The 13,907-nt window shown below is 48.4% G+C and overlaps 1 protein-coding gene and 1 long non-coding RNA gene across 4 annotated transcripts in view; both read left to right on the plus strand.

Moving 5' to 3' along the window:
- The first annotated feature begins 420 nt into the window (after nucleotides 1-420).
- Nucleotides 421-8,240, plus strand: LOC141511804 (uncharacterized). Of its 2 annotated transcripts, none has more exons than XR_012475416.1 (3): nucleotides 421-872; nucleotides 1,174-1,373; nucleotides 7,852-8,240. It is a non-coding gene; the product is annotated as an uncharacterized LOC141511804 (long non-coding RNA). The 2 variants fall into 2 exon arrangements; XR_012475417.1 differs by having other exon boundaries at nucleotides 1,228-1,373.
- Nucleotides 8,241-9,350: 1,110 nt separating this feature from the next.
- EP300 (EP300 lysine acetyltransferase) overlaps nucleotides 9,351-13,907 on the plus strand; it is an 80,229-nt gene continuing 75,672 nt past the window's right edge. For both annotated transcript variants that reach the window (XM_074227009.1, XM_074227010.1), the window contains exon 1: nucleotides 9,351-9,671. In XM_074227009.1, coding sequence (XP_074083110.1) covers nucleotides 9,578-9,671 — 94 coding nt within the window. In that variant the 5' untranslated portion in view covers nucleotides 9,351-9,577. The remainder of the gene's footprint in view (nucleotides 9,672-13,907) is intronic.

Here is a 13,907-nt window from a genome sequence, read left to right on the forward strand (position 1 = left end):
CCAAACTGTGTCACGCAATTCCTATAGATAATGAAATACTTTTGCTTTTCATCTGAAAACTGAAAACTAAGTCCTTTTCAGGACTAGTTTTATCTAGCATGCTCACCGTGGAAGCCTTTTATTGAAAATTGTGGGAAATTGTAATGAATTTTTTTAACATGTCAAATGTGGCAGCTAAATTTGATCTGAAACTTTGGTTGGCCATAGAAATGCAAAACAAACACTTTTACCAGTGTAATAATTGGGAAAAGATGATAGACTTTTTATTTAGTTATTTATTTATTTTTAAAAGATGATTCTAGAACCAATGATACCAGTATATCTACACATAGAGTGTTGAAGTACCTGAGCCCCTATTGGACAAAGGCTACAATGTAACTATGGCGATGCCTGTCTCTTGATCTTTTCTCCAGACTCATAAAAGTAACCTGCGTCAGAACTGGACCAATTGGTCAGAACCTTAGACAACGATCAGGCATACAAGAGATACTTGTCTGAACTCTGGGTCCACGATCTACAGAGAAGTCTATACGGATGCTGCCTGGATCCAAGTCTGTAACTATCAGCAGTGGGTGGGGGAGGGGGAGCCATGTAGATATGGCTCATCCTTCTCCAAGGGACACTGATTCCTGCCAGGAGGAACAGCAGGAGCTTGGGGCCAGAGGCTGGACGCTCTGCTCTCTTCACAGGCCTGGACTAGAATTATATCTATTTGTTCCTTTAAATATTAGTCTACATGAAATATTTTTTAGGTTCAAGCTGAGTTCCTGATCGCTATCCCTTGACGGGGACAGAATGCTCCAAGCTATATATCTGAGGCTTGACTCCCTTCCCAGCAGATGCCAGTGTACAATGAACACACATAGCCAATAGTGAGTAAACCTATTTATCCAAGTCAAAAACAAAACAGAAACCAGGAAAACATATACATAGGCGAATGCATAGCAGCTAAACGCAGAGTGGATGAACTCTCCCATTGGGAGTGAGATGAGAAAGGGAGAGAGAGACACATACATAGACAGAGATAGAGAGACAAAGACAGAGATAGAGACAGAAACAGAGAAAGAGACCAACAGAGAGAGACAGAGAATTCCATAAAATCTCTTGTGTAACAATTTGGGAATGAGGACGTGATACAGATTGCTGACATCTTACATTTTGGTTTCTTCTCAGAGTCTTCTCCCTTCAGGGACCTGAAGAGAACTTGAAACTATGTTTTTTCTTTAGTTTTGTCAACTCCATATCTCACACAAGGTTGGAACATGGAGTACTCCTCCACCAGTGAGCAGAAGTTGAGCAAAGAGTTTCATTATTCATCATGCCAGGGATTTAAGTCTGGCTTTCCTATGTAAGTCCTCTCCTCTCTAGCTCAGGTGAGTGTAAGGTCCTTGAGGGCAGGCATTCCTTCCCTCTTTTTTCCTATCATCTAGCACATTCCTGACAAACAACAGGTACTTACTAAATTGGCTTCTGTGACTCTCAAACAGTACTTCTCTGATCTCTCTTGTTGATTCCTTTGTTAAAAATGTGTTTTTTGCAGTGGATAGAGCACCAGCCCTGGAGTCAGGAGGACCTGAGTTCAAATGTGACCTCAGACACTTAATAATTACCTAGCTGTGTGGCCTTGGGCAAGCCACTTAACCTTGTTGCCTTGCAAAAACCTAAAACAAATGGAGAAAGTAAAAAAATGTGTTTTATACTTTTTGTTTATAACCTTTGGTTTTACATCACCTTTAATTCTTAATATAGCCTTTTCTGTTTGTTTTGTTTTGTTTTGCAAGGCAATGGGGTTAAGTGGCTTGCCCAAGGCCACACAGCTAGGCAATCATTAAGTGTCTGAGGCTGAATTTGAATTCAGGTCCTCCTGACTCCAGGGCTGGTACTTTATCCACTGCACTACCCAGCTGCCCAATATAGCTCTTCCTACTATGAAAGCCCTTTTAACAAGGGGGAAAAAAGTGAAAAAAAAACCAATTTAGCAAAACCAACCAACATATCAACCTTGCCTGGAAGTATATTTCATATTTCACATTTATGCTCTTCTGTCTCTGAATTTTGTCAACTCTTATCTGAAGTTAAGTTTGTATACTATAATTGCTCGTTGTTTCATTTTTTGTTCTTTTCTTTTGCAGTGTTACAGTTATTGCGCACATTATGTTCCTGATTCTGCTAACTCCATTCTATGTTGGTTCATATTAGACTTTTAATTCTTTATTTTTTTTATGATATAAAATTTGATTATATTTATGTGCATATAGGCTTTCATAGACCATGAGCAGGTCTATGCTTTTCACCTGAGGACACCTAACCTGAGCCCTATGTACTCCTATGTCCAATTTATTTTAGCCATTTCCCCAATCAATGAACATCTACTTGCCTCCAATTCTTTGCTACCAAAAAAAAAGGCACTGCTATGAATTTTGTGTAAGATAAATTTTTAAAATTTCCTTTAACTTGTTAATGTATCTACCTAACAATGGGATCTCTGAGCCAGAAGGTATATTTTACTACTTTTTATCATAATAACAAATTTCTTTCTAGAATGGTCAGACCAATTCCCAGCTTTACCCACAGAGTATTAGTGTGCTGATCTTTCCACAGCCCATCCAATATAAGTGATTTCCAACTTTTGGCTTTGCCAATTTGGTGGGTGTGAAATGCTACCTCATAGTTCCTCTCATGTAGATTCATCTTGTTATCTATGATTTGGAGCAAGCTTTCATATAGTTTTCAATTCTTCCTAGAAGTGTTTATTTCTATCTTTTGCCCATTCTTCCATTGAGTATCTGGCTTATGTCATTCCTCATCTGATATCGATGGACAAAAGTAAGCAAAACAAGGAGAGATCACAGTCTATAGGAGACACCAAGTCCAGAATAAAGTCTCAGATGTAGCAGCAGTTGGGATGATCACACCTTGTAGGATACAACATCTTTAAGGCTAGACTCAGTAATGGGCAAATCCCAGCCTGGAACCATCATGTTTTGGGGGAGCTCAGCCAAGCATGCAGCTCCATGCCTGCTTCCAGCTTCCCTGCAGCCTATCCCATCCTGCCCCTTGGACAGCATGAGTCTCACATAGACACTCTCCTTTCCTCCCTCTCACCTTTCCAGATCTCCTTTATGATTTGTCTTCCTTTATTGTAATATGAAGTCCTAGACTTTCTGCTCTGGGTCTTGTATTCCTATGTCTTTGCTCTGTACCTAATGCATAGCAAACGATTAACACCACACTATCCCTTTATCTGTTTAGCTATCATCTCTATCTCTCCCTCCTTCCATCCGTATATCCATCCATGTCTCTCCATCCATCCCTCTTTTTCTCTCTCGAAATCTATCCTCTATCAAAACTCTGTCATCCATTTCTCAAGTTCCATGGGCTCAGCATACCCAACGGCTTCTTGGACAGTTTTAACATCTCATAGACATTTCAAACTCCACATGTCCAAAAATAAACTCTTTTTCTTTCCCTCTCAAACATCAATTCCATTCCCAACTTTCCTGTGACTGCATTCTCCTATGACCCAGGCCCATAATCTAGAAGTCATTTTTGATACTTCATTCTCATTTATCCACAAGCCCTTTTCATCACCTGTGTGCCCTTCCTCTACAACACGTCTCATAGCTATCCCTTACACTCCAGCCAGGCCATTCCAATGCAGTTCCTCAGCACCTGGTACCTGAAATCCCGCAATTGTCTTCTAACTGGTCTCCCAGTTCTATCAATAATACTCATATCAGGGGCGGCTAGGTGGTGTAGTGGATAGAGCACCAGCCCTGAAGTCAGTTCAAATCCAGCCTCAGACACTTAATAATTACCTAGCTGGGTGGCCTTGGGCAAACCAGTTAACCCCATTGCCTTGCAAAAAAAAAAACCTAAAAAAAATATTCATATAAATCCTCTCCTCACTGCCAAGAAGAATTTTCTCAAGTGTAGGTCTAACTATGTTCCTTTGTCCCACATCTACTTCTCTCTGTCCCTCCTCTCCCACTTAATACATTCCAGTGACTCTATGACCCCCAGGATCAAATCGTCTTCAGCTTTAAATCTCTTCATAACCTGACCCCTTTCTTCCTTTACCACAGCTGTTTTACTGTGTTTTACAGTGTGTGTGTGTGTGTGTGTGTGTGTGTGTGTGTGTGTGTGTGTGATCCACTCCATGAAACTCCTTTAAAAATTTTGACTAGTTGTGCCTTTCTCCCACTTCTGCACTTTTGTGCTGGCCATCCCCTAGGTCTAGTATGCTCTGCCCTCTCACCTCCACCTTTGGGTTTCTTGATATTCTTCAAAGTTCAAATTGCACTCTCAGCAGGAGACTGTTAGGCAAATCCTTTCTCATTCCTCTTCACCTACTCTGTATATAAGATGACCTAGTTATGTAGATGTTCTCTCTCACCTTGGAATTGAAGCTCCTTATTTTTGTTCCATATTTTTGTCTTAGTGTCCCCAGTGCTTAGCAGATGCCTGGTATACAGAAGGCACTCAATACTTATTGGTTATACTTAATACTTATTGGTTGATGACCAGAATAAGGAATTCAGTATAGCTAACTTCTAATCATTTCAGCTTCCAATTCCTTCACTTTCCCAAGCTGTCCTTCCAGCCTGGATTGCACTCCCTCCTTATCTCACCTTCTTAGAGTCCTTAGCTCCTTTAAGGTTCAACTCAAGAGCCCCAACCTAGTCAGATCTGTCTGATCTCCCTAATCCCTGCAATTATTTGTTAGTTATTAAGTATATGCTTTTTACCTATTTGTCTCTTAATAGAACTATAAGACTACATAGGTCCAGATTAGGGCCAATGAGAAATTCCAGAGAGGTGGGCATATTATCTGAATCCATATTTTTATTAGGCTGCAGCCAATGACCATATGTTATATAACTAAAATTTCCAACAGTAGAATTCAAATACATGTGAAAATCCCCAGGGGATTTTTTATTTACACTAATTAGGACCTAGTCGTGGATATGGAAAGGATTTCAGGCTCATAGATTCAGAATTGGAATGAACTTTGAAACGAGGAACATGAAGCTTAGGGTGATCATGGGACTCACACAAGGTGACACTGATAGCATAATAGGATCCTAACTCCTCATCTGGAAAATTATCCAGTTCCTTAAAATGAGGAAATGAAGATTAAGTGACTTGCCCAAGATCACAACAGGAATAAATGTCAGAACCAAGATTTGAACCTCAATCCTTGAATACCCCCTTCTCTCTAATCAGTGCATCTTTTCAGGGTGCCAATAAATGTTGGAACCAGACCTTCACAAGTATGGTTCACCCTCTCAACAGGTTTCCTTTTCATCTGGGCCTCTCCTCTGTCTCTGGATCATAGAACCCCTCAAATCAATTCACCCCAAAGATATTTCTGATCCTTGGACTCCTCTGTTACAGAAGCATAGCCAGCATCAGATCTCCATGTGTGATTCAGCTGGTCAAGAAACCCAAAATGACCAAAATGGGTTGAATCCATAATGAAAAAATACTTGCAAATCTCACTAAGAGTGACTTTTCAGTTTGGAGGGTTTATGCAAGCAAAGACATGGAGTGAGGGAGAGGGAGGAAACAGGAGAGCTGAGAAAGAGAACCCCAGTGAAAGATACAGTTTGATTGGAGAAAAGCACCTACTATGTGTATAGAGCAAGAACAGAGCCAGAAAAGCCATTTGGTGAGTGAACTGAATCAGAGAGAGAGAGAGAGAGAGAGAGAGAGAGAGAGAGAGAGAGAGAGAGAGAGAGAGTGTGTGTGTGTGTGTGTCTGTATTTAATGAGGCAATGACAGGTAAGTGACTTGCCTAGGGTCACACAGTGTCTGAGGTCAGGCCCTCCTGATTCCAGGTCAGTGCTCTAACCACCATGCCTCCTAGCTGCCCCTGAATCACTGTTTTAAAACTTACCAGTGGGGTGATCTAGGGCAAATTACTGTCCCTTTCTGAGTGTCTGTTAAATGAGGGGTTTAGATCAGATGGTCTTCTCCTAAATTCTTTGATCCTATGACTTGAAGTTTAAAAAAGTCAGAATTCTCTCAGGGGAGCTAAGGGGCAAATCCAAGGGTAACACCCAGGAAAGAAATGAGGTCTTCCCCCCCTTTTTTAAAACTACTATTCTGATATCATAACAGAGAAACAAATTCTTTGCTTTCCCTCTCTCTTTTTTTTAGATTTTTGCAAGGCAAATGGGGTTAAGTGGCTTGCCCAAGGCTACACAGCTAGGTAATTATTAAGTGTCTGAGACCAGATTTGAACCCAGGTACTCCTGACTCCATGGCCGGTGCTTTATCCACTATGCCACCTAGCCGTCCCCTCTCTCCACTTTCTGTCTGCTCCTTCCCTAGAGGAGATGGGTTGTAGTGAAGTGGGGTCTGGAGTCTGGGAGACCAGGGTTAAAATGTAGGTTGGCATATACTTGCCCAGTGACCCTGGACAAATCACTTGCCTGCCTCAGTTTCCTCAGGTACAGACTGGGGATAACAAGACAACCTTATAAAGTGATAAGGATGGGGTGGCTAGGTGGCGCAGTAGATAAAGCACCGGCCCTGGAGTCAGGAGTACCTGGGTTCAAATCTGGTCTCAGACACTTAATAATTACCTAGCTGTGTGGCCTTGGGCAAGTCACTTAACCCCATTTGCCTTGCAAAAACCTAAAAAAAAAGAGCCTTGGATCAGGATTCAGAAGACCTGAGTTCTAATCTCAACACTTTCTCAATAGCTCTGTGATCCTGGCCAAATCCCTTCCTATGTCTAGGCTTCAGTTTCCTCAGGCTATTAGGCCATAAGAATTTACTAAGTGATCCTTAAGAGATGGTCAGTTGGAAAGCTAAGTGGTGCAGTGGCCTGAAGTCAGGCAGGTCAAATCCTCCAAATTTGGCTTTAGATACTTATGAGCTGTGTCATTTCACTGCCTTTGCCTCAGTTTCCTCACCTGTAAAATGAGCTGGATTAGCAAAGGGCAAATCACCCGTGTCTCTGCTAAGGAAAGTCCAAATGAGGGGCTGGGAGCAATCAGACATGAATGAAACCACCCAGCACCAGCCTATGCCAGGTGCCCTACAAAGTTCTTGGGAGCAAATATGGACAAACAAGCTACATGTACAAGATAAATAGGGAATAATTAAGAGTGGGGGGAGGCACTAGGATGGAGAGGGCTTGGGTGCAGGTTTCCTGTAGAAGATAGGATTTGAGATGGGCCTAAGAAAAAGGTAGGAGGCCAGTGAAGTTCTTCTTAGAGAAGGCTCCAAGCCATAACAGTAAAACCCTGAGGTTTTTTTGACATTTCTATTCTTTGTGTGTCAAATTCATGTTTTTGGTATCAACTTTCTATGGTCTGAACCTCCTGATCACTTTGTAAGGCAGATGTGAATGATGGAATGGATCCTGTGTCCACTGTGTTCTAATCGGTGAAGGTTACAAATGCAAATACAAAAATTTTACAGCCGAGGAGACTGAGGCTAAGGGCAATTTGCTCATGGATACTACCCAACTAAGTGAGGGATGTCAGGGATGTAATGTGAACCTTGGTTTATGTGGAATCCAAGTTCCTGGCTCTTTCCATGGCCTGTGGATTCTATGCTTTGGAACTGGAAGGGCCCTTCTATCTAATAAGAGCAAAGAATCTGAGGCAGAAGGGACCCGAGTGGCTCTTTTGGCCTGTTCTGGCAACGAAATCGTCAGCCTCCGTCACGCACCTGGCAAGTTCTGCCTTTGACGGAGACCTAGGAGACAGAGAGGAGGGGAAGGCCACCGTCCTCCCCTCCGACCTCCGGGACGTGAAGGATGGTGGAAGAGCCGGAAGGATCTTCAAAGCCCACCTTGTCCAAAGCCTCCGGGTTTTTTTTTTCTTTTTCTTTCAGATGAGGAAACTAAAGCCCAAGAGAGAGGAGGGGCCATGCCCAAGGGTGAGCCGAGGAGTGGGCACCAGGGGAGCTCCTCTGCCTCGGTCGTCCCCAGGAGCCGAAGCTGTCCCGGGGAGCCCCAGCTCGGCTCTGACCCGAGGCCCCCGGCCGGATCCCAAGCCCTAGTTACAAGGCCCCCATTGGGGGGCCATCAGCAGCCTGCCCCCCCCCTCCCAGGCACCCCAAGCGGTGGGGATCGGGGGCCCTTGTGGGAGTCGAGGCACCAAGTGCAGCCTAGGGGAGCCCCGGCCTGGCTGAGGGCTCCCAGCGCGCCGTCAGGGGGGACCCCGGGGGCCGCGCCCCTCCCTGCCTCAGTGTCCTCCTCTGTAAGGAGCGGGGCCTGGGGGCCCGGGCCCGGGCCCGGGGGGGCACACCTGCCAGCCGGGGGGGTGGGGGCGGCGGGCCTGGGGCGGGCCGAGGGCTTTATTACTGGGGCCTTGGGGTGGGCACGGGGGGGCGGCCCCCCGCGCAGTGACTCGGCTCCTTTCAGGGCGGAGCACCTTCCTCCCCTGTCGTCCTGCGGAGGCCGGGGCCGGCGGCGCCCGCGCCGTCATTGCCCTCCGACTCCAAATTCCTGGGCCCGGGCGCCCGCTCCTCCCCTTTAAGGATGACGCCAGCCCGGGGAGTTTGCGGAAGCCTCCGGCGCGGCGTCGGGCGGGGGGCGGGGGGCGCGGCGCCGAGGGGGCGGGGCCCGAGGCGGCCGAGGCCCCGCCCCCCGCGGGCTTCTGGGCGCCCATTGTGCGAGGCCGGCGGAGGAGGCCCAGGCCCCGCCCCTTCCCCTCCGAGGCCCGCCGCCCGCGGCCCCGCCCCCGCCCCCCTCCCCCTTGGCTCATTTCCGGCCCCCGCCGTCGCTGCTGCTGCTGCTCCTGCCGCCGCCGCCGCCGCTGCCGCCGCCGCCGCTGCCGCTGCCACTGGTGCCGCCGCCGCCGCCGCCGCCGCCGCCGGCGCCCGCCTGGGAGCAGGAGGAGCAGGAGGAGGCGGAGGCGGGGGAGGGCAGGGGGAGGAGGAAGAGCAGGAGGCGGAGGGGCCCCGGGCCGAGCGGACGGACGGACGGACGGACGGGCGGCCGGAGCAGAGCGGAGCGCCGCCGCCGCCGCCGCGCCGAGCCGAGCCGAGCCGAGCCGAGCCGAGCCGAGGCGGCCGGGCCGGGCCGAGCCGGGCCGAGCGCGGCCGAGGCGAGGCGGGGCCCGGGCCGAGGCGAGCGGGCGCCGCGCAGCGCCGCGCCGCGGACGAACAACAGCCGCCATTTTGTTTGGGTGCGCGGCCCGGCCCCGGAGGAGGCGGAGGCCAGGCCCAGGCCGACCGGCAGGCGGAGGCGGGCGCAGCGGGCCCCGCGGCGCGGCGCGGCCCGGCCCCGGCCCGAGCCGCCGCCGGAGCGGCCGCGGCGGCACCATGTGAGGCGGCGGCGCGGCCCGACCCCAGCCCCGGCCGCCCGGCGCCGCCCCCCCCCCCGCGGGCCGGCGATGAGGACGAGGCCGCGGCCCATGGCGCCCCGCAGGCCCCAGCCCCGCCAGCGCCCCGACGAGCGGCCGGGAGCCGCGCCGGCCCCGCCACTAGGGGGGGAGCGTGCGTGAGCGTGAGCGTGCGTGGGAGCCCGTGCGAGTGTGCGTGAGTGTGCCCGCGGAGCGCGGCGGAGCCCGAGGCGGCGCGGAGCGGAGCGGCGGCGGAGCGGCCCGGCCCGGCCATGGCCGAGAACGTGGTGGAGCCCGGGCCGCCCGCGCCCAAGCGGCCCAAGCTCGCCTCCCCGGCCCTCTCGGTGGCCGCCAGCGACGGCACAGGTCAGTCCCGCCGGCCTCGGGCGCCCGGCCGGGGGCGGCCCCGCGCCGGCCCCACTTCCTACTTCCCCCTCCTTCCCCTTCGCCGCCGCGGCCGGGCCGGGCGGGGGGTCCCCGGCCGCGGGGGGTCCCCGGCCGCGGGCCGCCCCGCGCCTGCCCCGCTTTGCAACGCCGCCGCTCCCGGGGCCTCGGGGGGCCTCCGGAGCCAAGATGGAGCCGGGCCGGCCCGGGCCCGGGCCGCGGGGGCCGCCTGCGCTGCAACTTAGTTGGCAGGACGGGAGGAGCGGGGCGACGCTCGGGCCCCGGGGGCCCCCCGAGGTGGGCTGAGCGGCGAGGCGAGGAGCCCGTGGGGAGACCCGCGTTCCCGGTCTGACTCCCCTTGGGGGCCGGGGGGCTGCGGCTGCTGCCTGGCCTTTGTGGGTCGGGGAGGGCCGGGGAGGGCCGGGGAGGGCCGGGGAGCGCAGGTCTCCGTGGCTCCCTCCCGGAAGCCTCGCTCCGCTGGGCTTTTTGATCCCTTCTTAATTTCTCTCTGGGCCTGACGAGAATCCAAATTCGTAATTTTTGCAGCTTAGGATGCCCATTTCTAACAAATTAATTCTACTGATGAATAAATAAACGAATGAATGGAAATGATTGATTCAGGGCCTATTCTGTGCCAAGCCACCTATCACTGGAGGTCCATTAGCTTTGATTTACTTCTTAGCTCTTAAGAGTTCCCTGGTTTTCACAGTAATTGGCATCTGTCATAGTGGCATAGTGGATGACTAAATGTTTCAGCTGGCATTCTGTAGTTGGGAAAACAGTGCCCCCGTTAGATGGTGGTCGCCCCCCAAATTCACCTCACTAGATAAACTTCTAAAGTTATTCCTTCTTCAATTTTAGTTAGGGTGTAAAAGATAAGAAAGCTCTCTGAAGATTTACTGACTTGGCAATAGTGATCCTTGGGTTAGGAAAGCAAGGTCCAACAAATGGTCTCCTGGTTTTTTTCTGTTGGCTAATCTTAACTGGTCTGCACGGACCTGGAGTTCTCCCTCTTGGAATTGGGGAGTGAAGTCAAGGGCCTGCCTTCTTTTTTGCAATATTTTAGTCTATAGACTAGATAATTCTCCCCCTTCTGTTGTCTACTCACAAATCGTTTTCACCACTTCAGATCCATTTGGATGATTGAGAAAATCTAAATGTGTTCCCGGGTTATTTATATAAGTTTTGTTGGCTCAATTTTTGAATTCATATCTTGACTTTTCATTTTCCCCCTCCGCTATTTGATCTTTCTCCATTTTTGACTTTAGGGAATGTTTTCCACCTTCCCTCCAACCCCACCCCCCAAGAGTTAAAAGGTCTTTTTTGCTAATTATTTAACTTCACCTAAAATTTTCCCTCGCTTTAAGGAAAGAAGTGTCTTAGCATCATTTACACAAATAAATCATTTTACACTTTACTATTCAGTGCCTTCTGATTTCTAGGTAGTTTCGGGATACTTTTGTGGTCTTCTTTTAATGTTTAGCTTTTGCCCTTTAACTTCAGATTCTATATTTCCAACTTCAGAAGTGACTTTCCTTTTTATGATTATTAACAAACTAGTGCTGTTGCTATGCTAAGGATTGCCTTTGAGATGTATTTGCAATGGTTTTGGGAATTTTAGCTTTTTTTGATCATTCAGATGCCTCATTAATAAGTGTGCCTTTGTGGTAACCCAGTGTCGGGGTATTTTGACAAGCAAGTGAAAATGATAATAGATTGAGAAACTGAAAGCCCAGATTGGTTCTTGACTTGCCAAAGGTCAAAACAAATGGAATGGCCCAGCCCAGGTTAAATGGCTCAGCCTTTGAATGGTGCCATCCCAGATGTCTACCAGCATAGCCAGTTCCAGAGGCATAGTAGGGTCTTAAATTGGTTCCAGGAGTTTCTTTTTAGCTAAAGTCTTGTCATGAGCTTGGTTTTGTTTTGTTTGGACCGACTAGATTTGAGTGACTTCTATCAGTTACTTTTTAGAACTGGGGCAATGTTTGATTTCGACTTGGAGCCCATGAGAAATTGCTTGCTTGAAGCAGCAGACATGTAGGTTAAACAGGTGATAAAATAGATCTAGGAGCTAGTAATGGTTTTGGATGGAAGGGCTTTCTTTGCCCTTGAAATGAGTGACATCAGTACTAAAAAAATAACTAAAATCTCTAGCAATCTCTGAACTAAGGAATGATTATCGAGTTCAGGCCTTCTTGTGTGTCTCTTAGAATCATTACAACAAAGGCTTTTACTGAAGTTTAAATTTATTTTCTAAATGGTGTTCATGACTCCTGAGATCTATCTAGAGAATATACAGTTCAATCATAGAACCTTCAAGCTGGAATTTTCTACTCTTATCTAGGAAATCCCACTCTTTAACATACTTGATGGATTGGGAGGGGGGGTCTGATTGGCCTAACCCCAAAGAAGTCTCAGGTTGGGAAAAGCTGACGACAATCAGAAGGGGAGCTCTGGGTGAAGAGAAAATAGAGAGCTGTGGAGCTCACTCTGGTCCTTTTTAAAGAATATCAAGTTCTGATCAGATCCTTGACTTTGTGCTGCCGTCACGTTTGTGTTTCATCTGCATATGTTGGTAGGGAAGAAGGACTCCGTGCACCATGGGCTTGGATTCACCTACATAATGCATCAGGGATGAAGGCACTAGGTTTAGAAGAGTTGGTCAGGCAGCGAGCATTCATTAGGCACCTGTTCTCTGTGAAGGGTTTATAATCTCCTTTTGTGCTGCTGTTAATCCCATTTTACAGTTGAGAAAACTGAGGCAAGACAGGATGAAGTAATTTACCCAGGGTCACACAGCTAAGAAATTTGACTCCAGACCTTGTTCTCCTTACCACCTAACTACCTCTCATTGTGAAAATGTTTAAAGTCGGGTGGTACAGCATCTTGTAAAAATCACCAGGGCATTCCAGCCTCACTAGATTAGATGACTGTGAGAGTAAGGTGTGAGAAGACTGAGCAGGTAGCAGGGGGCCAAAGCGGACTTGATGCTTTGATTCTGGAGGTGGTAATGGAACTACTGGAGTTGGTTGAGCAGGGGTTGATCTGACCAGATCTGCACTTAAGGAGGATCAATCTGGCAGCTAAGAGGGGAGAGGAGAGACTGGAGGCAGGTGGAAGGGATGAAACCTGGATCATGAGAGAAGAGGACTAAATGGTGAGGTTACAGAGAAGCCTGGGAGAAGAAGGGAGGTACCCTCACCCATAGTAGGGAAGTTGGAAATGCAAAGGATTGGGGGGGGGGGAATAGAGTTCATTAATGTCAGATTTGGACTTTGTAGTCCATCCGATTTAAGATGTAATTAGGTAGTTGAGGTGCAAAACTGGAAGTTGGAGAGAGGTTTTAGGACTGGATAATCTGGGCATCATAGCTGCAGAGGTTAGAATTGCAAACATGGGATCTGGCAAAGGTCACCAAGAGAAATAGTGTAGAAGGGGAGGAAAAGAGAAGATTGGAGGAGTTGGGGGGGCAGGCACACCCATACTTAGCAGGAGCTAGATGGAGATGAGAAAGGTGGGGTCTGACTAGGGAAGAAGAGAGTCTCCAGGGGTATCCATGATATCCAAGGCTGAGATTTTGCATAGAACAGTTTCATTTGAGCAAAGTAGAGTCAGGGATCAGGGAACGTGGCCTTGTCCAGAGGTTCACAGTTAAGTCTCTTGAACTATGGAATGGATGGTTCCAAGTGAGGACAGAGCTTCAGATGGGAGATCTTTTATGGGCTTCTAGGCAGTATCGGGGCAATCAGCACTTAGGGAGAAACTGGAGCTCAGTGGGATGCAAGGGATAACAGAAGGACCAGAGAAGCAGAGGAAACATTTCTTGGTGACTTGGGCAACTAATAATAGGTAGTATTGGAAGAACTCTTTAAGGTTTTGGAAGCATTTTACAAATGTGATCTCATTTGATCCTCACAACAACCCCGGGAGGTAGGCGCTATTTCTATCCCCATTTTACAGATGAGGAAAATGAGACTGAGAGGTTAAGGGATTTGCCCAGGGTCACATAGTTAGGGAGTGCTTTGAGGGCTTCTTGACTTTCAAGTCTAGGTCTCTATCCACTGCTCCACCAGGCTTCCTCAGGATAAAACCTCTTCCTGATGCCTTAAGATCTTTAGTATATTAACAAATTATCCAAGGGTGTCTTTTGTTCTTTGCTGGTGTGGAATATCTAGTATCCTCAACTTTTATATTCAGAAATTTAATTTAGGTGGAATT

This window comes from Macrotis lagotis, chromosome 2 (genome assembly GCF_037893015.1).
Source record: "Macrotis lagotis isolate mMagLag1 chromosome 2, bilby.v1.9.chrom.fasta, whole genome shotgun sequence".
Classification (NCBI taxonomy): Eukaryota; Metazoa; Chordata; class Mammalia; order Peramelemorphia; family Peramelidae; genus Macrotis; species Macrotis lagotis.